We start from the raw sequence: 27,494 nt of genomic DNA, 5'->3' as shown, positions 1-27,494 counted from the left end.
TGACAAGGGTATTCCTTTTTCAGGAGATACTCTATTAGCTGTAAAAATCCCTGCTGGTAGGGGAGAAAAAAGCAGACGTGTGAAGACCTGTGGAAATGGTCCTCCTTTTATTTATTTATTTTATTTATTTTTATTCAGCTTATATCCCGCCCGACTAGCAAACAGCTCTCTGGGCGGCAAACATAGAAACATATACAATAGTAAAATTACAGGATCAATATAACAAATATAAAAGTACATCATCTAAAATACCAATTACAACATTTACATAAATAACTTAGATTAAAATGCCTGAGAGAAGAGAAAGGTCTCCCTTTACTATATACAGAACAGCTGACCTATATTTTTGTACATCCGTGAGGTCTGTAAGTGTTGGAGATCAGAAGAGAATTCTACCAGTACTACATTTAAAAGCTCATTCCATAATGGATTTTAATCCTGCCAAGAGTTATTTTCAGAAGGTCATATAACACAATGCAACAGTTAATTGTCTCCCATCATAGCTGCTGAGAAGACATAACAGTACCATGCCTAAGAAGGCAAAAATATCTTGACTCCTTGGCCTCTGATAGAGTTCTTCCAGTATCTGATAATTTGATCAAGTGAAAGTCCCGTACACTGCAATGCCATTGTGTGGTTCCAACCATTTATTCTAGAGCAGGATGGGGAGGCTGTGACTCCCAGCTCCCATCATTTGCAGCCGATATGGCCGGTGGTCAGGTGAAGGGAGTTGTAGTACAACATCTGAATGGCCACAGGTTAGCCACCCCTGTTCTAGAGCCTTTCTCCTTTAAGAGTTGTCCAGCGTACTTGTATGCATCTGTCCATATGCACACACACTTTTAATCTAGTTAAATCACAACATCTGAATTGGCTGCTTACCTGCCTTTGCCATCGTACATAAGCTCATTAGGCTACCTGAAAATATACAGGATATTGTTTTTTTTTTTATTCATAAGCAAACCAGCTTGTACCAGCATTTGCAACTTCTTAGGGGAGAGAAATACATTTTGGGGGACTGGCAAATGGTGGTCTCTACTGGACATTTCTCTCTTCTATTTATGAGGAAAAATAAGAGTGCTGAATTTCAGGATAGGGTTGCACCCTTAGTCTTCCTCTCTAGGTTGCCTGTGCTTTCTGGTTTCTGCTAGGGAAAAGCTGGCACAGAACACTGCCTTGCTTGTGGTACCCGTTTTTGTGCCCAGAGTGGCTAGCTGCTCGCTGCAGAAAAAGTGGAATTTATTTGTTTTCCTATAGTGTGTATATCCTGCACTTTCAACATAGTTGTGTTCCCATCTGATCGAAAAATAAATACAAAACACACAAGCTAAAACAAGCAATCCGTTAAGCAGTAATGTGCAGAGACTGCTTCTGTGCATGGGGAATGACTTATTAACCAGGAGCAGGGTAGTCATGTGCCTGGGCTGTGATCTCCTAGTTTCTGTGGTATTTATTTATTATATTTTATTTTATTTATATTGCACCCTTCCTCCCAGCAGGAGCCCAGGGATTGCACAGCTAAGTTGCAGTGTCCTTGTTAGTAAAGGCTGCACATCTCATTCTTGTTGAAGAGTAAGTTTATTGGTCAACACCATTCAGGGAATGATACTCTCCCTGAGGTTACAGAATAATGTTATGATCCCAGAACAGCCAGGGGATTTAACATGCTTGTCACTAATCCACAAGAGGACATTGTGACATCTGTACCACAGTGAAACACTGTTCTAACTGTAAAGGCCTTAAAAAAAAGTCTGGTTCATTCTAATTTGGTGTGGCTGTGTGCAAACAATTGCATCTGCACTTCTGATTCTTTCCCTCTGACATCTTGTACAGCCATTACCCAAGAGGGGTGCAGCATCCTTCTCAAAACAGAAGCATGATGCTTCAAAATGAATCCTGAAGTTGTGCTTTTCTTATGCAAGTCTCGCTTTCACACACGTCAAAAGTATAAACCTTATGCGCTGTGCTGGGAAATAGCTCATTGCCATCTAGCAAAATACCTTGTGAGTAAATTGTAGATATGTGTAAAAAAAGTATTCTTTAATGAGACGCTCCTTGAACACAAAAGAAACCCTTGAATATATATTATTTTTTGCAGATGGCTGACTGTGGTGGTCTTCCTCAGATTTCCCAGGTAAGATTTTACTGAAGAGAACCTACTGGGGGGAAGTCCAGTTAATTACCTGACAGTTGGAAGGTAGGGGGAATAGGATGATGATGGCAACATTGAATTTACACTTTGCTAGGAATTAAAGCCTAGTATTGCTAGGCTGAATGCCAACATCCATTTGCAACCCCTTTTTTCAAAATACATGTTCTTTCTAAAATGCGTCCATGGTAGTCCCTGGCTCTCCAAATAAAATATCAGCTTTGACAAATTGCACTTTTCTAGGGGATGGTGTCGCACACATCAAAACTCCTAATCTTGTTTGACTGTGTGTCCTGCTAACAGGAGTCTTAACATCCCTTTTTAAACAGAGCATTTGCCCCTGGCCTACCAGTAATAACAGCAGCATTTTCAGATTGGCATGGATTACTTTTACTACCCAGGCATATGTCAGCCTCTCTGGGCTAAGATGCAGACTGAAATTTGATAGACAAACGGTCAAGGAATACCTAATCACTTTGAACAAGTTCAAATCAGCAGTCCTGATAAACTGCATCCTAGAGTATTGAAAGAACTGGCTGAAGAACTCTCAGAACCCCTGTCTATTACCTTTGCGAAATCATGGAGGACTGGTGAAGTGCTGGATGACTGGAGGAGGGTTAATGTTGTCCCTGTCCTCAAAAAGGGCAAAAAGGAGGAACCAGGGAACTACAGACCAGTCAGCCTAGCATCAATCCCTGGAAAAACTCTGGAGCAGATTATGAATCAGTCAGTCTGTAAGCACCTTGAAAACAATGCAGTGATTACCAGGAGCCACCATAGATATATGAAGAACGAATCCTGCCAAACTAATCTTATCTCATTTTTTGACCGGGTAACCTCCCTTGTAGACTGTGGGAATGCTGTGGACATAATATATCTCGACTTCAGCAAAGCTTTTGACAAAGTGCCTGATGATATTCTGATTAGCAAGCTAGCTAAATGTGGGCTGGATGGAACAACTATCAGGTGGATCCACAGTTGGCTTCAGAATCGTACTCAAAGAGTGCTTATCAATGGTTCCTTCTCAAACTGAGCGGAAGTAACAAGTGGGTACCACAGGGCTCAGTCCTGGGCCCAGTGCTCTTCAACATTTTTATTAACGACTTTTATGAGGAGGTACAGAGCACGCTTATCAAATTTGCAGATGATACAAAATTGGGAGGCACAGCTAATACCATGAAAGACAGAAAATTCAAAGGGACCTTGATAGGCTGGAGCATTGGGCTGAAAACAGAATGAAATTCAGCAAAGATAAATGCAAAGTTCTGCACCTAGGAAAAGAAACCAAATACACAGTTATAAGATGGGAGACACTTGCCTCCTGCTGGGAGGAAGGGCGGGATATAAATCAAATAATAAATAAATAAATAATACAACATGTGAGAAGGATCTTGGAATTGTCATTGATCACAAGCTGAATATGAGTCACCAGTGCCATGTGGCTGCAAAAAAGGCAAATCCTATATTAGGCAAGGCATTAACAGAAGTATAGTTTCGAAATGTGTGAAGTATTAGTTCCCCTCTATTCAGCACTGGTTAGGCTTCATCTTGAGTACTGCGTCCAGTTCTGGTCTCCGCACTTCAAGAAGGATGCAGACAAACTGGAACAGATTCAGAGCAGAGCAACAAGGATGATCAGGTGACTGGAAACAAAGCCCTATGAGGAGAGACTGAAAGAACTGGGCATGTTTAGCGTGGAGAAGAGAAGACTGTCACATAGAGGAGGGCCAGGATCTTGTCTTGATCATCCCAGAGTGCAGGACACGGAATAATGGGCTCAAGTTGCAGAAAGCCAGTTTTCGACTGGGCATCAGGAAAAACTTCCTAATAGAGCCATATGACATACCTAGAAAGGTAATGGGTTGTCCCACACTGGAGGCATTCAAGAGGCAGCTGGACAGCCATCTGTCAGGAATGCTTTGATTTGGATTCCTGCATTGAACAGGGGGTTGGACTTGATGGCCTTATAGGCCCCTTCCAACTCTACTATTCTATGATTCAATGAATTCAGTAGTTGGTGGGCAGGCGGGAGTAAGTTTTGTGTGGGATGTTTGTCTCTATTGGTAGAGGTTTTCCATTATGGAAGTCAAGGCTGCCTACATGGGATGTCCGGTGTGTATCCTGTCTAGGCACTGACCACACCCAGACCTGTTTAACTTCAGTGAAGCAGCTGTATCATGTGCCTCTTGACTAAAGATACCAAGATTGCTGAAGTGGTAGTTGTCATCCCTCTACAAAAATGCTTAACAAGGCATAATGACCTTGCTTTTACCGCCTGCCTCACCAATTGCTTTTTTCAAACTGCAGTCTATTTTTGGTGACATAGGGTACTGAGGTCACGAACACTGCTTCCCAGAAAACATGAATCCAGAATTGAAAGCAGTGTGCTATTAACTTACTATATGCAATGTTTTTTTTTTAAAAAATTGCATTTTCTTTTAACAGCCTGCAAAGCTCGCTGAAGCTTTCAAGTACTTCATACAGGGAATGGGATACAGTGAGTACATGTTTTAAAATAAATTTACTGTGTACTGTTGTTGCCATACTAAATGCTTGTCTCCTGTTGGAAGAGGTTATAAGAGATGCATTAAATTGGAATTTAAAATGTACAAGAGTTGGTCTCTCAGTATTGGGCTCCCTTGTAGAGGTTAGTGTAGAGCAGCCTTTCCCAACCAGTGTGCCTCCAGATGTTGTTGGACCACAACTCCCATCAGCCTCAGCCAGCATTGCCAATGGTCAAGAAAGATGGGAATTGTGGTCCAACAACATCTGGAGGCACACTGGTTGGGAAAGGCTGGTGTAGAGAATAGGTTTCTGCTCATTTGGATTTCTAGTTGACTTTTCCCTTCAAGAAATTCAAGGTCCTTGTTTGTCCCATATGCTTGGAAATTACTGTTGTAAGCCTGCAAAATACCTCTTGGATTGGAACAACATATTAGCCCTATTCAGGTGTTTTTACAAACACGTGTAGGGAGAGAGCATGTGCACAAGCCATGTCCCCACACACTCCGCTTAGACCTTCCAATTGAGGTCTGGAAGAAAATTCTAAGCATGTTTTGGTTAGCACACTGTCCTCACAGTTGTCAGTAGTCATATTCAGAGTTCCCTGTCTTCATTCAGAACTTTGATTTGGAAGGTAATTATTTATTTCATTTATATCCCACCTTTCCTCCAAGGAGGTGGCATACACCATGGTTCTCCTCCTCCCCATTTTATACTTGCAATAACCCTGTGAGGTAGGTTAGTCTAAAAGACAGTGATTGGCTCAAGGTCACTCAGTGAGCTTCATGACTCAGTAGCACTTGTTAGCTCAGCATTCTAACCACTACCACACTGGTTCTCATATGCTACTTGTGCATGCCCACGTACACACACACATAAACTACAGCCCAGTGCCAGTTCTGACTTCGGGACTGTGGACCGCTGTCTTTAGACTTTCAAACCTCTCTACTTGATCCACAAGGCACTTGGGCCCACTTTCCCTCAAGTCTGCCTTCAGGTCCGCGCTCCTTGACCTGCGATCTGCTTTACTTAAACAGCCTGTTCATTTATGCAGTTCTTCCCCCCCCCCCACAGTATCTTATTAACAGCTTCAGCCATTACCTTGCATGTCCTGCATCTTTCTCCCCATCCCTTCTAGATAATACCCTTCACTTGCAAACACCTGTAAGTTTTTGTTGTGTGTTGCCTACTGTGGCTACTGATCTATATAATTTACATATTTTAACTAATACAGGAGGCCATTTTTTAAAAAAGTCTTCCTAACACACACATTTACTTTGCAGTGCCTTCTGCAAGCATGACCAGACTAATGAGATCCCGTACAGCTTCTGGTTCCAGTGTTGCATCCCTTGAAGGGGGCAGGAGCAGATCCCACACTGGTGAAGGAAACCGGAGCAGATCCCACACTGGTGAAGGAAACCGGAGCAGATCCCACACTGGTGAGGGTGCTAAGAGCAGGTCCCATACTGGTGATGAGATCCGGAATCGTGTTCACACAGACACCAACATTGAGCTCACTCCCAACTCTGCAAACAATGCTGAACAACCAAGCCCCAAATCAATGGAGGTTTCCTGTTAAATGAAGAGGGCTTGAATTGGAAGCAAGACCAAACATCTGCCTACTGTGTATCACATTTAACCTAAACTGTGTCTTGTAACACAGGGCTCTGTCCCCCACCTAGAGTTCAGCAGGGACCAATAAAGCAGACATCTCAATTTCTCTGTTCCCTTAACAGAGGTTGCTGCTATACTTCTAGATTAATTCTAGATTACTAATTCTAGATTACTTTAAAACCTGTTCAGTGATAAAGCTAACAGCATTTGAGCACCAAAACTGAAACAAACTGCCTACGATCTTGCTCAGAAACAAACATTTGAAGCAGGTGCTCCATCTCCTGCCCATATTTTACACTAACAAGAACAACAGCAAAAAGCCCGGCTCAATGTGACTTTAAATGTTAGTTTTGAGGAAAACAGTGGGAGAATTTAGAAAAAGTGACACTGTCAGGTTGAAGGTGGATTTACTCAAATCTGTACACACGAAATCAAATGAGATTTTGTGTTTGGCCTTGTGAGTAGTGTCCGAGGCCTGTTTGCCTACATCAATATGTGATTAAAATAGGAGACATATTGCAACTTCAAGCAAACAAAATGTTAAGCTTTCACTTCATCGGAGATCAGTGGCAGTCTCTCTTTTTAGGACTTAAACTGCTTAACCAAGTAAAGGCAAGGTCCAAATCTCTATCAAAAGCATGCTAGCATTTGGCCTTGCACCTTGAAGGAAACAGAATTAGCCAGCGTTGTCGCTGCTTGGGGTAATGTGCATGGTGGTTGGGAGTCCTAGGCTTCCCTGCTGGTGTATTTTTTTTCTCACCAGCAGTAAATTGGCTTAGAAGATGGAATTATTATAATCTACTATTCAGTCACCTGCCATGTTGGTTAGGCCCTACAGTTTCAGGATTAGGACTAGTCCTGGATAAATGCATTCCACGCTGTTCGTGAGGGAGGGAGAGGCAAGATTCTAATGGAGATTTTGATGACTGCAAATGTAGAGATGTATTGATTCTGCACTTTATCCTGATGCCTGCAGAGCTGTACTTTGGGGAGCCATGGGCAACCCATCAGATTTCCAGCATAGAAAGTCTTTTAGTTTCTTAAAGATTTTTCACTGGCTTTCTTTCTATTTGCTGCATCACAATTTATAATATGGCTAATGAATTTTGGATAGCAAGCATTTAAAGCATCAAGCATCTCTACACCTGAATATCTCGGGTAGTTTAAAGAGAACTCTGCTATAGGCAAATCACCTATTTTTAAAATGACAACTACAGAGTTTCTTGGGTGGTTCACAAGGAGGAGCAACAGACTAATTGAGAGGAAAAACATGTCCATCTGGGGAAAGTTTATTAATGAATTATTTGTATTTATTTCAAAAAATAAATTTGTAACTTTGCAGTGGTGTTGCATCTGTTCTTTGTCCTGAAAACGATGGTGACCTTTTGGGATAAGAATGATTTAAAAAAAAAAAAAGATAATAGGCTTCACTCTTTTGTTTCAATTGACACAGTACAACCTATAATATCCATCTAGAAAGAGGGAAATTGAAAATGCACCTCACTACTCATATGGACCACTTAAACTGACTCAAGTGAAATTGTCTTCTGGATCAGTAATGGGTTAAAGAACAGAAAACGAGGGGTTTAGATGAACACTTTTCACACTGAAGGGAAGTAAGATCTGTACTAGAGCTGGGTAGTATTTAGATGACTCCTAAGTGACCTGGATTGTGTGAGCCATGACATTGCTAAGTTCACTGATAACTTCAAATTATTCAAGATAGTGAAATGTTGATGAGTGCTAGGAATCTGTAACTCTGCGTGTGTGGGGAAACCCACAGCACCCAGGATTCTTTGAGGGGAAGGCCTGCACTTTAAATGTGTATTGGATGTGCTTTCGGTGTATGGTGCAGTACTGCCCTTTGGGAACTCCCCAGTTTGGGCAGTTGGAGACAGAATGGTGTCACCTGGGCAATGAAGTGTAAAGTGAAACATGTTAGGGTTAAGAATTTCATATATTAGTGCTGATGGTCTCTGATTTAGCTATTAGCAAGGAAAGAGAACATGACTCTGATGGACAGCTTGTGGTAAATATCAACTTAGTTGGCAGCAGAAGAAAAAAAAGTCATGATGCCACTATAAAATTTGATTGCCTTACCAATACAATATACAGAAAAGGACAGAACACTGGAAAGGGTATAGAAAGAGCAACTAAAATAATAGCATTTTTTAAAAGTGGAAAATCTAAGACATTTTGGCTATCTAGTTTTGCACTTTTTAAAGGATATAACAGAAGATTATAACATTCACTCTGACCATACCATTCATGAAGATTTCTTGCTTGCTTGCTCTTCATGCCCCCCCACCCCCCATGATACTAAAATCCCGGGTCATCCAATAAAGGGTGACAGTTTCAGAACAGGGAAGTACTCTTTCACATAACAGATTTGTAGAACAATGTCTGTTGGCCACACTGCTAGACTGAATGCCCATTTCAGAATCAGTTATTGGATGTCAGGTGTTGGTCCCATACAGATGGAGAGCTATTGCCTGGTTGACTTTAGTTGGAAACAAGATGCTGCATTAGATTTGCCTAGAGTCTGTGCCAGCAGCGTTCTTTTTGTTTTTAATGACTCTTCTGGCACAGCAAGGTTTTGTTTACTCTCTGGAAATTTATATGCAGCCATGGAATGATAATATATTTTCCCCTTCCTGCTTCTGTTCTTGTAGTGTTGCTTGGTTATCTATAATGCAGCGATTTCCAGACTTTTGGGACATGTTAGTATGCTGCAAAAGGGTCAGAAGGATGTCCTGGAGCAACTGCCTGCTGTCATGTGAGGAGCAGGAAGACCCATGCAGCCTTAGCTTCTCCTCTGCCAATATATGGTCAGTAACACTAAGAAAGAGTCTTGCTCATATACTCAACCAATCCTTGCACTCTGCAGAGACGGCCCACCACAGATACTATCTCATCAGACATTCTTTCTGTATGATGTAGGAATCTGACTGAATAGTGTGGCAGCCCCTACCCTTTGCAAGTCCCACTAGATATCAGACAGGCTCCACCTTTACTGTCTTTTTGGCACCCATGGAAGACCTCTTCTGACAAGCCTTTCAAAGCGAAGGTTCTTGTCCCACTCTTTTATCTATATATCGTTCAGTCACTTCAGGATGTTTTATGGGAAGAGATTCATAAAATAAATAATAAAAATAACCATCATCCTAAGGAAGGAAGTAGTGCCAAACAGGCATATTCAGGGTTTCAGACAGGAGTTTTTCCTCACACTGCTTGGAGATGGGGCCTTTCCCAATTATAACATGTGTTCTGCTACTGAGCGCCGTCTCTATGCACTTTTGGTGTAAATTAGGCTGGTCAGGTTCAAGGCAACCTGAAGGTCTTGGCCAGACCTTTCAATGGCACAAGAAAATAGGGGATGTGCATAATTTGGATGGGTCCATACATGAACTTCATGACAGTTGGGAGCGCAACCTTTAGGACTGAGGGTTGTTCATAGGAATCTGCCTTATATAGAGCTAGGCCTTGGGTGCATTTATCTCAGTATTTATATAAGGTATTTGTACCCCACTCTTCAGCTGAAAGGGCTTCCAGAGTGGCTTACATACAATCAATTAAAATTACACAGTCCCTGCCTGCAGGCTTACAACGTAAAAAACCACAACACACAAAAGGAATGGGGCAGGGAGGGAAGAGGGAAAAAAGCAAACTCTGGTACCAGTTCTTAAATAGTTGTTCTTATAATGGCTAATTCTCACAGAAACGGGACAGAGGTAGGAGGTGCCTGATGGAGGTGGTCTTTCAGATGAGTTGGTGGAATGAGCCTGGCTTCTCATGCCTCCCCCTGAGGCAGCCTGATGGAATTGCCATTGCTAGGAGTGTAGTCCGCAAAGGAGCTGAGGAACTACCTGGCCAATCTGGGATGATGTTGGAGTTCAACAATAGTGAGAGGGCCACAGATTTTCCAGCCCTGGGCTACACTGATGGGGCAGCACCTCTTCACAATTTCTGAGATGAGACTATAGCAGCCCTAAATAGGGATGCTAGAGATTATATCGGGGACTGTGCAGATTATGTTCTCGGCCACAGAGCTATAATTTCTTCTAACCCAAGCTACAGGCAGTTGCAGTGAGATAGCAAAAATAGGTTTGTGGAAGACAATCTCTAACTTTCGATTTTGAAAAAAGCATTACTATACACATGGATACATTAACATTCTCAAGTTAATTGAAAAAGGTTGGAGTTTTCAAGAAACTTGATTTTCAGTGTAGTCTGGCCAGGGCAGGAGTATTCTTCCATCTCCTTTGGTTTTGTTTCTAAAAATCTACCTCTTCAAAGAAGCTCAGCTCTTAGCAATAGAACCATTGCCGTAGAGACAGTTCAGTGAAAAGCCGAGCAAAAGCAAAGAGTGGGCTTCTATCTGTTGTCTGTCCAGAAAGATATTAAAACGTCACCCTTTTGCAAGCATGCACAATGCTATTTCTGAGCCTTGTCCCAGAAGAGGGTAATTGACCCATCTAGGAGGAACATCAGCCCAACCAGTACTGTAAGCTGCTTAACTTTTAAGATGGGCAGGAAGCAATCAAATCCCTCTTGAGGGCATGACTTGTTGGCATGTAAAGAACTGGGCAAGGCTGTGCAATGAACATCAACACTGTTGGGAGGACCATGTCTGAGAAGAATCTAATCCCACTCCTGCCCATGCAAAAGAGGCTGGTCTGGTGCTCATGTACTGAAGCACCCAATAGGAGGATGCAGTTGGGATCAGCCTCTCCTGATGGACTTAAGGAAGCTACTATTTGTATGCAGAAGAACACCTTTGGGTTTGATGATTAGGGATAGATTAATCAGCCTACTTGGGGGAGTTGGGCATGGGGGGAGTGTTGCCCCAGTTGTTTTTAACAACCACCCTCCACTGGATCAGAGTAGAGGGTAAAAATATCCAGAGCATGGGGAGGCAAAGGCTGGAGACCATCAATAGGAGATGCTTCAAGAGGTGGTTCCCTTCCCACATCTTTTTTTTTTTTAGTTTTAGAGAGCCAAATAACATGTTACATTAAATATATGACTGCAGTTAATGTGTCTGAGGGAGGTCTTTTAAATAAGCAATGGGGGATCAAGATTGGAACCATAACATGTGGGGAGGTTAACCTCCTTCCCCCCTATGATGATCTCTCAAAAATTACCTCCTCAGTGCTATTTGTTGTGGGTCAGAGTCTGCTATTGGTGCCAATAATGCCTTTACTCCCTTGGGATTTAACGGCACAGCAAAGAGGGCTAACCCTCGTATCCCCATCCTCTTTAGGCTACTCGCACAGCTGAAACCCAGACATTAAATGCCAGCTCCCATTTAATGTGAACAAACTGCACATCCCAGAGCTAGAGATGGCAGAAGAGGAATCACTCCCTATGGCACATACAGTCATCCCATTTTTCTTTCTAGAGTCCAACCAATCTCTATTTCCAGTATTCAGGCTATGAGTGTCATTGTTTGTCTAGTCCAAACTGTGCCACCCATGCACAAAGGGAAGGTTATCCACAGATTTGGGGAAATCCCAAGACTTTGTAGAAATATAAACTATCATTAGGGGTACACCCCCACCCCAGCATACACAAATAGCCCAGTGAGAATTGAGCATACTCAGTGATCATGGAATACTTACTGCTGGGAACAGAGAAGTGGGGTGAATGGAATGGAGTGGCCGAAAACCTGAAGTGCAGCATTCCATACTGCAACATTTTGTTGCATGTAGAGATGCATGAATCTGTCCATTTTGGTTTCATTTTTCCAGTCTTAAATTCAGTTAACATTTCCACATCAGTTTGTGAATTTTTTTTTAAAAGCCCTCATGAAAATTCATCAGCATTTTAGTGTGAGTTTATCATAACATGCAAATTTTTGGATGAAATACTGTGTATAATATCACATTTTTGCGTTTTGATTGTTATTTTCACAAATATATGCCTTTTTATGCACATTTTACCCTAGTATATACTTTTTTGTACACATTACTTAACTGGAGAATTGCCTTGCAAAAGCTGGAGAAGTATAATTTTTGAAGGATGCCTGTGTGTCAGTTTGTGTATTGTTTTGGAAAGTGTGAATTAGGCAGGTTCACCTTTAAGTGTGAACAGAATGGAATGTTTACCCCATTTGTAGATGCTGGCTCCAGTTGTTTCCAAAATCTTGCTACAGATGTAACACCAGCGCAAAAGAACATGTGTGTGCAACATACGAAAAAGTGACCCTTCTCAACAGCCACTCATAAATTGCTGTTTAGCTCTGGCCTTATTTTGGGGGAGGCATTTCTTACTTAGTTCACCCAATTTCTGTCTCCTCAGTATTTTCCTTTTCTGTGCTGCTTGTAGCACATCGCCTTGGGAGCATTGTTTGGAGCAGAGAATTCTGAAGAAGCACTTTGTCTTCTGGGCAGTTTGTAGCTGCACATTGCACAATGTGATGGTCATGCGCCAACTCACAATAGCAACTTTCAGAACTCAATGAATAGGGAACGCACTGTGTCTAGGCAGTGCTTTGTTATGAAGTCTGTGTAGCGTGAGATAATTGTGCTGCTCTCTTCTGCTATCAGGCTTCTGTCCTATAGCAGGCTATTCCATGCTTTAAGCATTAAAGAGCTGCATGCAGTGGTCCAGTCACCGTACATGGGGCTCCTACATTATTGCTTGATCATATCATTTGGTTTATTTATACCCAATCATTGTAGCGTCAGTTAAATGTATTCACTGCTGACGGGAAGGTCCAATAGCTCAGCAGTGGAGCACAGGTTTTTCATACACAAGGCCAGTGTTTCCCAAACTGTGGGACTCCAGATGTTGCTGGACTACAGTTCCCATCATTCCTTGCCATTAGCCATGCTGGCTGGAGCTGATGGGAACTGTAGTCCAGCAACATCTGGAGTCCCACAGTTTGGGAAACACTGCACAAGGCCATAGATTCAGTCACTGGCATCACCAGTTTAAAGGCTCTCAAGTAGGGATAGAGGGATCTGTCTCAGTTTTTGTTTTCTCAATTTCTCATTTTTCCAGTCATAAATTCAGTTCATATTCCTGCAGCAGTTAGCAATTAAAAAAAAACCCACATAAAAATCCATCAGCGTGCTAATGTGAATTTCTCCAAATAAGTGCATTTGTGTATGCAGTTTGGAAGAACATACACATTTTCGCAAAGCAATTTCCCCTGAGTGCATTTTTCTATGTTATTTTTACTAATACATTAATTCCTACATCCCCCCCTAATATGTGCATTTTTGTAAACATTGATTGGAGAACAGCATCATAAAATTCAGGTGAGTGTGAATTTTGACAGATAGCTGTGTTTTGGTTCTCATATAGTTTTGGGAAGTGTGAATTTGATAGATGTGAACTGAATTCATCGTACACCCCTAGTCTCTGGTATAGTGAACATGGGAACATTGCAGGGCCCTTTACCTAGTTTGCCTAACCGGTGGTCCTCCAGATCTTGCTGGACTCCAACTCCCATCACCCCAAAACAGCATAGCCAATAGACACAGATGCTGGAAGCTGAGTGTCTAGCAAAACCTGGAGGGCCACAGATGAGGCTGCTCTGCAATAAGGTGTTATTTTGAATGCCTGCAGAGCATTATTGTTAGGGATGGAAAGATGTCAGTTTCAGTTCCCTCCGTTTTTTCCAATCTGAAAATCACTTCTTCACATTTCTGCAGCAATTTGCGATTAAGAAAAAAACCTCATGAAAATTCTTCAAATTTTAGTGCAAATTTCTCCTAATCGACACATTATTGTATTCAGTTTTGACTAACGTGCACATTTTTTCAAGCAGTTCCTCCTAATTCACTGCATTGTTGTATGTTATGAACGCTTTCACGTTTATCCACATTTCCTCCTGATAGGTGCATTTTTGTAAACATTGGTTGGTTAGAGACTTGCGCCACAAAATTTGGACAAAGTGAATTTTGAGGGGTGGCTGTGTTCTGGTTCTCATATTTTTTCAGAAACTGCAAATTGGATAAATTCAGCTTTTAAGAGCAAACCAAATCAAATTTCTCTCTCTTCCCTAGATATTGGCATTGAGTAATGAACATCTATATGGAAAGTGGCTCCCAGAAAAGAGAAAGTAGATAAATTATACATATACATAAACCAACCCTAACTGTTAAGTGATCAAGTGATAGACGCATATTGTGGATGTGTTTGCTGTGAAACAGAGGAGGAGGAATGAGCTAGGTCAAATCAATCCCCTTCTTTTCCTACCCCCCCCAAAAAAAACCCAAATTCTGCTTGGTTATCACTGCACGTATGGGAGTCTCTGCATTTTGCCATTTGCACACAGACCTAACCAATCAACAAGTTTAAACGAAAGGTCCACAAAACAGCAAGCATCACTGATTGAGGTTGCCAAGGTTTGCCATGTTTTAATATATATATATATATATATATATATATATATATATATATATATATATATATATATATCAGTATTTCAAAATGAAATTCTATATGAACACCCTGTGCTTAATTGGCTCAACTTTATTGCATTGATAATTATTTAAATATCTTCCCCCACCAATGGTTCAAAAATAGAATATATTTGTAGAGGGAGGCTGGGAGTTGTCACCCAGTGCCACAGGTGCTACACACACATGACACACAAATGAGGGCACTGGCATGGGAAGAGGTAAACTGCATTTCCCCAGAAATGTTCAGGATAATGCCCACAACAAGAACAGTCTAGCTTGAAGAAGAAGATCTGGATTCTCCAAAATAAATGACTAAAAACTATGCATTGTCTGCATGAAGACAATGTCTGCATGTCTTCAGAAGCCTAGGAAAGGTGTGTGATTACATTACTAGTTACTCTGCGCATGATCAGAGGCCATTATGACTTTATCTATTACAGGAATTGAGTCCTGGTCTTGAAAATGAATATACATGTGGATATGAATTAAGCAACCACACAAGTGGGAAACAATCATATTGTTCTTTTCTCCCAAACTACACACACATCTCACCCCACACTCTGCTTTTGTCTGGGAATCAGAGCTGAAGTCCAGGTCAAGGCATGTTGCCAAAAATACAGTTGAAACAGATGTAGATAGCAATCCCAATCCTTTGGCAATTTCTTAGGGATTAGACCCCCATTGAGCTGAACAGGAGTTCCAATCCTGCAGCAACGTGCCCTGTAAACTGATAAAGTGACACAATCCACTGGAGAAATGCTCCTGTGCTAGGTGGGAGGTAAGTTGCAAAGAATCAATCCTTCACTGTGGCAGCACCTACACTCTGGAAATCCCTGGCCATTGACATTAGCCAGGCACCTTCACTGTACTGTTTTTGGCACCTGCTAAAAAACCTTTCTGTTTAAGCAAAGCCTATCCTGACATGTAAATTTGGCATGTATTTTAATAGGTAATTTAATTTTATGTTTATATATAACAGGCTGATTTTATTAATATTTTGAAAAAATTAGGTCAACTTGTTAACATCTGATTTTTATTGTTATTATTAATGTACGTTTAATGTAAACCACTTGGAGGTTTTGATGATTATCAGTATAGAAATCCTGCTGAATTAAATTAAATTAAATTAAATGGGCTTGGACAGGAAATTTTTTAAGTGGATCAAGCCCACTGGGTTAAAAATGGAAATACATAAATAAGACCTACACTGCAGCCAGTGGAAAAGAACATTTCTGAGAACTGGAGCACATAATCCTGCTTATTAAAATAGCATCTATAAAATAATGGTATGAACCAAAGTTGGCTTAGGCCAGCCTGATACAAAAAAGAAGTAGTTAAATCAACAAGCCCCAAATACTTTTGCTCTCACATGCGGCAAATGAAAGATTCTCTTTTATTTTCGATCCTCTGTAAAATCAGAGCACTAACATGTAAGATTTTCCTCTTGCCTCTCCCACTGCGCCCCCCCCCGTGTCTTCTATCATATTCAGCCAACTTAATTAGCAATTTCAGAGTAATCATGATAGTGAGCTAAGTCAGCAAAAATGTCGTTCGGGTTCTTGCAGCTCAGGTTGCAGAAGCAGGCATTGATCCACATGATTTTCCTGGAAAACCCAGTCCCTTCTGGACACTCAAAGCTCACATCGATGGTCTTTGACTTGTACGGGGTACAGCAGCGATTGTCTGTGCAGATTCCGCAGTATTTCGGCCTGTAGGCTGCCTTGCTCACACATCCAGAGAGTGTATAGTTCATTGGTTCATCTCTCCTGTACACTGCTAAGCATTTCTTTCCAGGCTAGAAAGAACATTTAAAAAAAAAAAAAAAGAGAATGAGAGAGAGAAGATAGCAATCAACCTTTACGGTAGTATGATTAAAGTTGGCACCAGAAGTGCACCTGCCCCAATCATGTACAGGGGTTGCAGTGTTTTGGGGCCAGTGGACACATTTGGAATTTTGAGAGAATGCCACAGGCCCCAGTTGCAAAAATGGCTGCCATGGGGGACATGTAGCATGACACAAAATGGCTGCCACATCAAAAAAGAGCAGTAAGAGACCGGCTTGCATAAGGATGTAGGAATGCCAGCCCCATCAGCGGACTCATCAATAGGGAAACAAGGCATCTACATTGGCCACAGCTGGGCTCGCTCAGAGACAAGTGTTTCGCACCTCTCCTCTGTTCAGAATGGGTAGGAGGGTTTGTGTCCAGTTCTGCCATACAATTAAATGTGGGCATCTGTAAAGGGATGTGTTCAATGTAGGAAAGGCTGAACCAATAGAAACAGGATCCAAGCAGGAAGAGCCGCCAAACGCTGGTGCTTTCTGGAGTTTTGAGGAAATATTGACAGAGATCTTTTGTGGGCACCATAGGAGGTGCTGGTGGGCACAGTGGTGCCTGTGGGTTCCATGTTGGCAACCCCTCAAGTAATATATATTGACATTGAATTGTGATGGGATGGGGAACTTGTGACCCTCCAGATGTTAGTGCTTCAACACTAAATGTTTTAAATGTGGAATTCCCACTCTTTGCCCTGTAAAAAGTGAGTGAAAATTAACATGATGGAAGATACAGGGACGATGGAAGGATGTACCTTATATAGATTAGACTGAAAGAACAATAAGTGGGCAGTGCTAAAAACCTTCAGTCTGAAAGCACCCTACAACTCCCATAATCTCTGACCATTGAGCCACACTGGCTGGGACTTATAGGAGCTGGAGTCCCACAACATCTGGAGGACCACAGGCAGACCATCTCTAGATGATGTAGTCTTCCTTTCTAGTTGCAAGAGCCCTTCAATAATCTACAACTCCCAGAATCCCCTGTGCCCCATCATACTACTAGCACTTTGGACCAGATAGAGCTGCAATTGTGTATCAGAAAAGAAATAATTGTGACAAATCAAGTCTTATAGACTCCCAGGAAGGGAACGCAGCAGAAGCTAGTGGCTTAGAAATGACATCATCTGGATGCACCATAAAAAGTGAGCAAACAAAAGATGGCAATTTCAGAGAAAAGAGCTATTGTGGAATCACTGTGGGGAACTGACAGCACTACCTGGAAGAGGACTTGTGTCTGTATTCTATGCTGTTGTGCGCACCCCAATCTCCGAGCAGTTAAGAGACCTCCAGGGACTCCAATGCTTACCCAGGGTTCGGTTTCTTTGAAATGAAGGTGACTGGAGACCATGGTGTCTGTATGATATATAGTTTTATTTACACATATACACAACCTGAGTGTGAGATGGAAGGGGCTCATAGCATTAACACTCCCACAGATCTTGCTTCCCCACTAGGTTTCTAGGGAGGCACCCCCAAAGCCATGGCCTTGGATTCAGCACAGAGAGCCAGTCACTCTGTGTCTTCCTAGCTCCCAGCTCCACATCAGACTCAAAACACAAAATCTACCTCCTGCCCCAACCAGGGGAGAGGGAAGGGCTACCCTTGTTCTTATGACAACACTGCTCTTGACCAAATCTTTAGACTTGTCAATGGGGGCACTTGACAGACTTGGCCAGACCTATTAGTTTAAGAAAGAAAGTGGCTTAACTAGTTCGGCAATCCTTTCTACTGCAAACTTCACCTGTTTAGAGACAAAATTATAGGCTTGGACGGTAGCCACATACATAAACCAAAACTGATCCCCCAATCCTATAACAATACCTTAATGTGCTTGGTGATGTCCTCTTCACACGGGCGCATGTTACAGAGCCGGCTCTCTTTCATTAGACGACACTGGTCATTATCGTTTGAGATCCTTATGGAGATGCCCATCCCACAAGTCTTTGAACAGGGACTCCAGGAAGAGGTGTGAAGGATGCAATTTTTCTGCCACAACTCAATTTCTCCTCTGTAAACTGTAAAGCAAAGGAACCATGGGATTAGATGAATTTATGTGCCAGCCTCAGGAATGGACTTAGGCCCCACTACAGATTTACAGCAGTATTATACCACTTTAAACAGTAATGGCTTTCCCCAAATAATCCTTGGAACTGTAGTTTATTATGGGTGTTGAGAGTTGCTAAAGACGCCTACTCCCCTCACAGAGCTACAATTCTCGCAGTTCCCTGGGAAGAGGGATTGATTGTTAAACCACTCTGGGAATTGTAGATCTCTAAGAGGAATCGGGGGACTCCTAACAACTCTCAACAGCCTTAACAAACTACCTCTCCCACAATTCTTTGCGGGAAGCCATGGCATGATACTGCTGTAAAAGTATAATGCAGATGGAGCCTTACACATTCGCTGGTAGAGATCACTCTCAAGCACTATTTATGGGTGCCTCCAAACTGGCTGTTTAAGCAATCTGCTATTGGAGTTCAACTCAGGGCCAATGCCAAAGGGTGGCCAGGTTGGGCCCTGGCTGAGGGCTCCTGAAGGGCCCCTCCTTAGGGTATGGGGGTAGCTCTCCCCTTCTGCAATCCTCGGCAGGGTCGACTCCTGACCCTGCCACAGATTACAGAGATGGAGCTCCCAGCCCCCACTACAGACCGTGCAGGCCTGCGGCGCCCACCCACTGCACTTACCTCTCCTCCCTTTCTGTGAATGCCCTGCACAACTGCCATCAACCAAGATGGCAGCAGAGGCTTCTCTAAGGGGCTTATGCCCCTACCACCATCTTGATTGATGGCAGGCATGTGCATGCATGCAGCATAGCACGCACGCATGCCATCAGCAAAGATGGTGGCGGGGGTATTAGCCGCTTAGAGAAGCTGCCGCCACCACCATCTTGTCTGATGGCAGCGATCTCTGCTCCCAGCACGCAGGTCATTCATAGAAAGAGAGAAGACATAGGTGGAGCAATCCCACATGGTCTGGGGGGGGGCTGGGAGCAGGGGCCCCGGGGCAGGTTGGCACCCAAGGGCCCAGTCATGCCTGGCACTGAGCCTGGTTCAACTTAACACTGCAGGTCTGGAAAATCCAAGATATCTCCAGAGCTTGGAAAAGTTACTTTTTTTGAACTACAACTCCCATCAGCCCCAGCCAGCATGGCCACTGGATTGGGCTGATGGGAGTTGTAGTTCAAAAAAGTAACTTTTCCAAGCTCTGGATCCCTCTCTCTGGGGATTCTAAACTTTCCTTCCTTCCTCTGTTGATGGAAGGGGTTGATATTTTAACAGAGAGAGTTTGCACAAAGGCGACCCAAGGTGTGTGGACGTTTTTGCGTGAGAGATATAAGAGTTCATAGGATGAGGATGCTGCAGTCAGAATGATTTCCTTTTGAAAAAGGGTTTGATCTTAGACATTAATATTTGTTTTACTTATGGCACTGTATGCCATCCAATAACAAAATTATCCAGGAGACTAAGCAAGAAATTAATGTTTGGTTGTTTTAGATGTTACTGAAACCAGCACTGTACGCCAGATTGCATTGGGTTCTGTTCCCCTGTTCCAACATCTGCTCCAAAACGGAAAGCTGTTCAAGGCTATACTTGGGAGAGGAGGCAAGGCAAATGAGGGAGATGATCAGTTCCCTTCCTGCAGGCTGAATTCCCCTGCAAAAAACCCCTCCCAGATGTTTTTCACCCTGATGGGAAAAACAGCACCAGGACAGACTCACAGTAACACAGGGAAGACCTATAGCGCAGTGATAGAACACACGTTGTTTGCCTGCAAAGACTGCAGGTTCAATCAAATACACTGCTAGACGGTGCAGACAGCACTGAACTAGATGGACCAATGGTCTGGCTCAGGCTGCATATACACCATCCATGTAAAGCACATGACTTCCCCCCAGGAATCCTGGGAACTGTAGTTTGTTAAGGGTGCTGGGAAACGTATCCCTGTGAAGGGTAAACTACAGTTCCTAGGATTCTTTGGGTAAAGTGCTTCAAATGTGTTTCAAATATATGGAGCGACAGTGTATAGAGATTAGGAAGCTTTCTAATTGTATTCCCCCCCCCCCCCCCGCTGAGGGTGAAGTACCTTGGAAGGAGAGATGCTGAACAGGGAAATGGCCAGCCGGTAAGAAGTTAAGCCCCTCTTCCCAATCCCTCTTCCCCAAGTCTCAGTCCTCAAGTGCCTGCTTTTTGCTACAAAAAAAAAAAGCTGGAGAGAAGTCCATGTCCCATGGAGCTTGAGCCTAAAATCTCCTGGTCAGTTTCCTCCTCCTACCTCTTAGAACTTTTGGTCCGCCAGATGTTGCTGAGCTACAACTCGCATCATCCCTGGCCATTGACCATGTTTGCTAGGGCTGATGGGAGTTGTGGTTCCACAACATTGACGGGACCAAAGGTGCTCCACATTTGCCCCTGCACACTTGCCCCTCCCCAATACCTGCTGAGGAGATATGCCGTGGGGAAGTCTTCCTGATTGTCTTGGAATAGTCGCAGACCCACTGTTCACAGCACTGGCCTGTCATCTTAATCTGCTTGGGGTTCGGGCACCAAATGAGGGGCGGCTTGGAGTCTCTGCACGTGGGGACGCAGCCCACAGCCCCATCGATGCAAGTGCAGTTGTATTTGCAGTTGGGCTGGAACATCTCTCCGTTCTTGTACCTGATCCCATTGAGCACACAGCCCACACCAACAATTTCTACAACAGGAAGAGGGAAAATCTCAAAAAAAGGTATTTTAACAGCAGAGGATCACATGAGTTCTGGTATCGACTTGCAGCAGCTGTTTCTAACAAACAGATTTATTTCTTCCCGAAAGTAAAGCAGCTTTCTCCAAAGAAGTGCCCTGCTACATCAGACCAAAGGCCTATCTAGTCCAGCATCCCGTTTCTCTGAAAGGCGAATGGGATGCCTATGGGAAGCTGACCGGCAGGTCATGAGAACAATTGCTCTTTCTGCTGCTGTTTCCCAGTTAGTAACTGGTATTCAGAGGCATGCCGCTTCTGATCTTGGAGGTAGCATATAACGATCACGACTAGTAGCTATTTACAGCCTTCTCCTCCAGGAATTTCAAAGCCAACAACATTGGTGGCCATCAGTGTCCTAAATCACTCACCACTTGGCTTCACTGGATGACCTGGCTTCTACTATTATGAGAAAGGGAGAAAAACAGCTATTCACTTTTTCTGCACCATGCATAGTTTTATAAACCTTGTTGTATCCCATTGAATGAATGGACTGCCTTCAAGTCGATCCAACTTATGGCGACCCCATGAAGAGGGTTTTCATGGTAAGCAGTATTCAGAGTTAGTTCACCATTGCCTTCCTCTGAGGCTGAGAGGCAGTGACTGGCCTAAGGTCGCCCAGTGAGCTTCATGACTGTGTGGGGATTCGAACCCTGCTCTCCCAGGTCGTAGTCCAACACCTGAACCACTACACCACACTGGCTCTCTTTGTATCCCGTTAGTATTTGGCTTTTTTTCTCAACTGAAAAAGACTCAAATGTCATAACTTTCCTCCTTTGATGAGCCCCCTCAAGAAGGGTGTTTTTAAAAAACACATTTCCAAAGTGAAGCTCTTCCTCTGTACCTGGGCTTAGAGGTTCACCCAGACTCCCATTATCAACGCCCAGTCTCCTCTCTTGGGAAGTGGTGTTTCCAAATGGTAAGACTCACAATTAGGGTTGCCAGGCTCAGGGCCTGATCCTGATCCTGTATCTTTAGGAGAAGAGAAAGTCAGCCAAGTGCAGGTGTTCTGGCAACCCTGTAATGGGAAAAACCACAAGGTGGAATTCTCCCTCCTCCCTGCACAACTTTTAAAGACACAAAAGACCTCTTGGTTGCCAGGCCCAGCCTCCAAGATACAGGATCAGTCTGAGGCCCTGAGCCTGGCAACCCTACTCGCGATTGAGGATGAACTTGCAGAATCCACAAGAAGAGTGTTTCGAAATAAGAATCAAATTGTTACTGTTAAAACCACAGAGAGAAGGAAAACAAGAAGCTGACTTATACTAAGTCAGACCATTGGTCTAGCTAGCTGAGCACTGACTACTCTAACTGGCAGTGGCTTTCTAAGATCTCAGGCAGGAGACTTGGCCAGCTCTGCCTGGAGATGCCAGGAACTGCACCTGGGACCTTTGGCAAGCAAAACAGATGCTCTACCACTGGGTTGCCGTCATTCCTCTAATGACACAATGGAAAGAAAACACAGGAACATAGGAATCTAGCTCAGTATTGTCTACACTGACTGGCAGAGGTCCTATCTGAAGATGCTGGGGATCAATGGAACCAGGAACCTTCTACATGCAAAGCAGATCCTCTACCATTAAGGCAGAGCCTTCCCAAGATCACCTAAAAGAGGGGCTGGTTTAGCTGATCTGCCTGATGCCCTTCCCTTTCATGGTGGAGGCTACAACTCATGCCATCACAGTTAATCTTTAGCAACCCTTATTGTTTCAAGTTCATAAAAGGTTAGGCAAATGTTTACAGTAGTGGGTTTTTTTAAAAAAAATTTTTTATTTTGTTCCCCAGGAACACACACACACACCTCTTTGCAGTGTGAATTGAATATCATGTTTCAGCTGCAGCCTAAATGGGATTGAGCCATATAGTCTCAGTTTTCAAGTTTACTGCAGTGATACTGCCAATTTATGGGATGGCAGGTGCTCATGCTTGTTGGCTTTTGTTTTAAAATATAACTGGGGAACAACTCCCCAAACTGAGAACCAGTCACAACCAGATCTGCACATTTTTCTGCTGGCGTTGCCAATGTTTTGCATTGCATCAAAGCAAAGCCAAGTTTTCATTACATTTACTCAGCACATAGTTAAACTATGGAATTTGCTCCCACAAGATGCAGTAATGGCCACCAGCTTGGATGGCTTTAAAAGAAGATTAGACAAATTCATGGAGGACAGGGCTATCAATGGCTACTAGCCGTGATGGCTGTGCTCTGCCACCCTAGTCAGAGGCAGCATGCTTCTGAAAACCAGTTGCCGGAAGCCTCAGGAGGGGAGAGTGTTCTTGCACTCGGGTCCTGCTTGCGGGCTTCCCCCAGGCATCTGGTTGGCCACTGTGAGAACAGGATGCTGGACTAGATGGGTCACTGGCCTGATCCAGCAGGCTCTTCTTATGTTCTTACATTGGTGAACCTCTGTTGAGGTGAGTTTGCAGTGCAATCCGAAACGTGACCATTTGGTTGGGAATTTGGGTTTCATAGAGCAGTGCATAACAAATATTTTGGTCTGAAATTAACAATGGAACAGAGCACCAAAGCTTCAAGGAACTGCAAAACCATATATAGGTACGACAGAGATATACCCAAGTTACTATAATATCATCAGTCCATCATGTTTGTTGTGCTGAATTAGCAGACCTTGCTTACAAAGGCACACAATTCTATTGATCTAGCTCAGGGTGCCACATTTTATTTACTTATTTATAAAAGTATGTACATTCTGCCCTCTCGCAAAACATCAGGGCAGTGTACAGCAACATAAAAACATTTTAAAACAATCATTAAAATGACTGGCTGCTCAAAAATAAAAACATTTTAAACAGCTGCATAGATAGGCCTGTCGGCACACACACAGAAAAGACTTCAAGAGATGCCTGAAAGTAAAAGCCAGGATGCCTGCTAAATCTCTGCCATGCTCTCAGTAGACCGGGAAGTACGTGCAGAACAGGCCCTGTATTCAGTTAGAATGGAAGACAACAACACTTGCAGTTAGTTATCTGAACCAGTGGAGGGTGCTAGACAGAAAGAGTAATGCTTGTGTCCTCCTCACTGACTATCTTACAACTTGTTTGTTTTCTGAGTCTCTTTTCCTCCTTCTCAGTCCACATCCCTCCTTTGTTTTCCATCCACGTTGTAAGGACGTGCCATCCCCAGCTCCCATTCAGAGAGATGGCTATGTATGCTAGTAGTAAATAAATCTTTTCTCACCTTTACCAGTGGCCTAAGTAGACTGATTTGTTGCAACTGCTGTGTAACTCTGCTGACTTCCAATTAGGGATAGAATGACCTAACAGTTTTGGTTGTCTCCGTTTCTCATTTTTCCAATCTTAAATTCAGTTCTCTGCATTTCTGCAGCAATTTGCATTTTTTTTAAAAAAAAATCCTCTTGAAAATTCTTCAGCATTTTACTGTGAATTTCTCCTAATAAAGACATTTTTGTATGCAGTTTTGACCAACGCAGACATTTTTTGCAAGTAATTTATCTTAATTTAATGCATGTTTATATATTATTCTCACCAATATATTCATTTTGTGCACACTTACCCTGAATGCATTTTTGTAAACGTTACTTGGTTGGAGAACTGCATCATAAAATTTGGATAAATGCAGATGGCTTTTTTTTTCATATTGTTTTGGAAAGTGCGAATTTGAAAAATTTGGCTTTGAATGCGAACTGAATTGAATTTCTCCTCCATTCCTACTTTCGATATACAGAAGGTTGCTCTCTCCCATTCAGACAGGGAGTCCTTTCAGAAAGGTCCTGCTGAACAACTGATTAAAGCCTCAGTTTGCAGATTCTCAAATACGCCTTTCCTATAAAGGTCTGCTGGCAAGACCTTTGATCTGAGTTACCCAGCATCTTGAATTTAGCAAAGTTGTTCATCATGCAACCCAGTCCTTGGAAGTAAGACCACTGAGTCTGAAGGGAATTATTCCCTAGTAAGTGTACTTAAGTAAGTGTACTTGCAGCCTTAGTGAATTTATTTAGTAGTTGAGGCTATGTAAAAAGTTCCGCTTTAATGCAGGAACTCATTCGGCAAGGTTTATGAAGCTTCAAACTCCTCTAATCTACTCAGATGCAATGCAACCAAAGCATGTCGCACAACAGATTACATTCTCACAAAAGACTTCAAAGTGTGTTTCAAAGAGCTAACAAGTGTGCAGAGGATTTGAGTTGTGCAGCAAACTGTAGAAGGTTTTAATCCAGGAACTCAAGTTCAGCAAGATTTATTCAGCTCCAAACTTGCTAAATGCGACACAACCTAAACATGTTGCAAAGAGAGGTTACATTCTCACAAAAGCCCTCAAGGTGTGTTGCAAAGTGCTTACACACTTGCAAGGGATTTGAGCTGTGCCGCAAGCTGTCTTGCTTTCCATTTAGGAAGCTCCACCCCTTGGAAAGACTAGGTTGCCAATAAAGTTGTTGAGGAGACAAAAGAGAAATTCTTAGGTACAGGGTAAGCAGGAAGGAGCCCTAAAATAAGGCGTCACCTCCTCACTTAAAAATGGGGAGAGGTAACAGGTCTGGATCAGCACAGCAATACCTCAGTTAAGGAATCCTCCAGAAACTAAGCTCTTTTTATGAAGGCTTCTTTAAGGTGAAACTGACTAGCTTTGCTTTTTGCTAGAGTGAAACTGACAAGCCTATGTCTTTGTTTTGCATTAAAGAGATCTCTTGCTTTGTCCCAGGCCTGGCAACGGAAGGATCCAATATGATTCAGAGAAGGAGGGGAGGGGGAAGGAGGGGGAGGGGGTGGGTGCTGGGTAGGCATCCTTTAAAGCCCTTGTCGAAGCTGCCCCCACCATCTATGAGCGGATGTAGGAACCCATCCCTATTCTTTCCATGTTATTCCTACTTCTGGTACCAATATTTCTGTTAAAGAAGTAATATCCAGGAATGCATCCACTTTGTTAACTGAGGTATGACTGTATATATTAAAAGAAGAAGCAGCTTCGGACACGTTCAGACAGATGGGAATTGCCAAAGCGCTGTATCTAGGCCAAAAATATATATGTACATCACTTACGTGCACACACTCCTATTTCGTACCTAGGTCTGTCTCTGCTGTAGTCACAGTACAGGCCCCTGTGGATGTCACAAGAGTCAGCCTCGGTGCAGTTCTCCCCCACCTGCTTGGCACACATCTTGCAGCACTCACAGCCGTCGGTCAGCAGGCTTACTCCTGCCGGGCACCGAGGCAACGTCTTTGGGCACTCGCATGGCCACTTACAGTACTGTGTCCGCGTATAAGCCTCAGTCACGGAGGAGATGGCAAGGGATGGCGTGGTGGTGGTGTTGATCGTGGTGATGATGTTCTGAGGAAAGGCCTTTAAAAAACAAAAACAAATCAGGAATCCAGTGGGAATCCGGTGGCTGGTTCACAGAGTTAGTATTATGATCCTGAGCTAGACAGATCCATGGTAAGTTTAAGGCAGTTTCCCATGCTCCACCTTGAAATCTGGTAGTAAAAAAATCCCTTTGTAGCAGCGAAAAAGACAAATAATTGGGTGTCAGAACAAATTTAACCAGAGCTGTCACTAGAAGCTAAAATTATGAAACTGAGGTTGTCATACTTTGGACACATCATGAGAATATGTGATTCACTAGAAAAGACAACAATGCTGGGAAAAACAGAAGGGAGTAGAAAAAGAGGAAGACCAAACAAGAGATGGATTGATTCCATAAAGGAAGCCACAGACCTGAATTTAAAGATCTGAACAGGGTGGTTCACCACAGATGCTCTTGGAGGTCACTGATTCATAGGGTCACCATAAGTAGTGATCGAATTAACAACAACAAAGCAGCATTCTGGACATCTGCTAGGCCTAGACCAGGAGTGGGGAACCTTTGGTCCTCCAGATGTTGCTGAACTACAACTCCCATCAGCCCCAACAACCATGGCCAATGGCCAGGGATGATGAGAGCTATAGTTCAGCAACATCTGGAGTGCAAAAAGTTCCCTAGACCTGACCTAGATGAATCCATGAGCCAATTACCTAAGTTGTTACAACAAGGATTTCCCCAGGGCTGGTAAGGCTCAGGAACCATAATTGTCGCTACTAAAGGCCTGGCATAGTCTTCAGCATAAGCACATGAGGCCACCACCTTGCTGAAGCCGGTCAGCAGCTAGATGAGAGACCCCCTGGGAAGCACATATATGCCACCTTGGGTTCCATGATGCAAGTAAGGTGGGATATGAATGGAAAATAACCAATGATTGTTAACATTTATTTACTCATTTAAAATTG

General features: G+C 43.1%; 2 protein-coding genes across 2 annotated transcripts in view; one reads left to right on the top strand and one right to left on the bottom strand.

The window, feature by feature from the left end:
• NDRG1 (N-myc downstream regulated 1) overlaps positions 1-7,606 on the top strand; it is a 55,800-nt gene extending 48,194 nt beyond the window's left edge. The window contains exons 14-16 of the mRNA XM_061606938.1: positions 2,099-2,134; positions 4,595-4,646; positions 5,935-7,606. Of these exons, the coding sequence (XP_061462922.1) occupies positions 2,099-2,134; positions 4,595-4,646; positions 5,935-6,230 (384 nt within the window). The 3' untranslated portion in view covers positions 6,231-7,606. The remainder of the gene's footprint in view (positions 1-2,098; positions 2,135-4,594; positions 4,647-5,934) is intronic.
• An 8,085-nt stretch (positions 7,607-15,691) lies between these two features.
• The window catches only part of CCN4 (cellular communication network factor 4), a 49,679-nt gene continuing 37,876 nt past the window's right edge, over positions 15,692-27,494 (bottom strand). Inside the window, exons 2-5 of the mRNA XM_061607647.1 lie at positions 26,273-26,573; positions 20,951-21,208; positions 18,338-18,531; positions 15,692-16,474 (exon numbers count right to left, since the gene is read on the bottom strand). Coding sequence (XP_061463631.1) covers positions 16,175-16,474; positions 18,338-18,531; positions 20,951-21,208; positions 26,273-26,573 — 1,053 coding nt within the window. The 3' untranslated portion in view covers positions 15,692-16,174. The remainder of the gene's footprint in view (positions 16,475-18,337; positions 18,532-20,950; positions 21,209-26,272; positions 26,574-27,494) is intronic.

Source organism: Rhineura floridana, chromosome 1 (genome assembly GCF_030035675.1).
Source record: "Rhineura floridana isolate rRhiFlo1 chromosome 1, rRhiFlo1.hap2, whole genome shotgun sequence".
In the NCBI taxonomy this organism is placed as follows: domain Eukaryota; kingdom Metazoa; phylum Chordata; class Lepidosauria; order Squamata; family Rhineuridae; genus Rhineura; species Rhineura floridana.
Note: the sequence above shows the minus strand (reverse complement) of the source record. Positions and strands in the feature narration are given on the sequence as shown.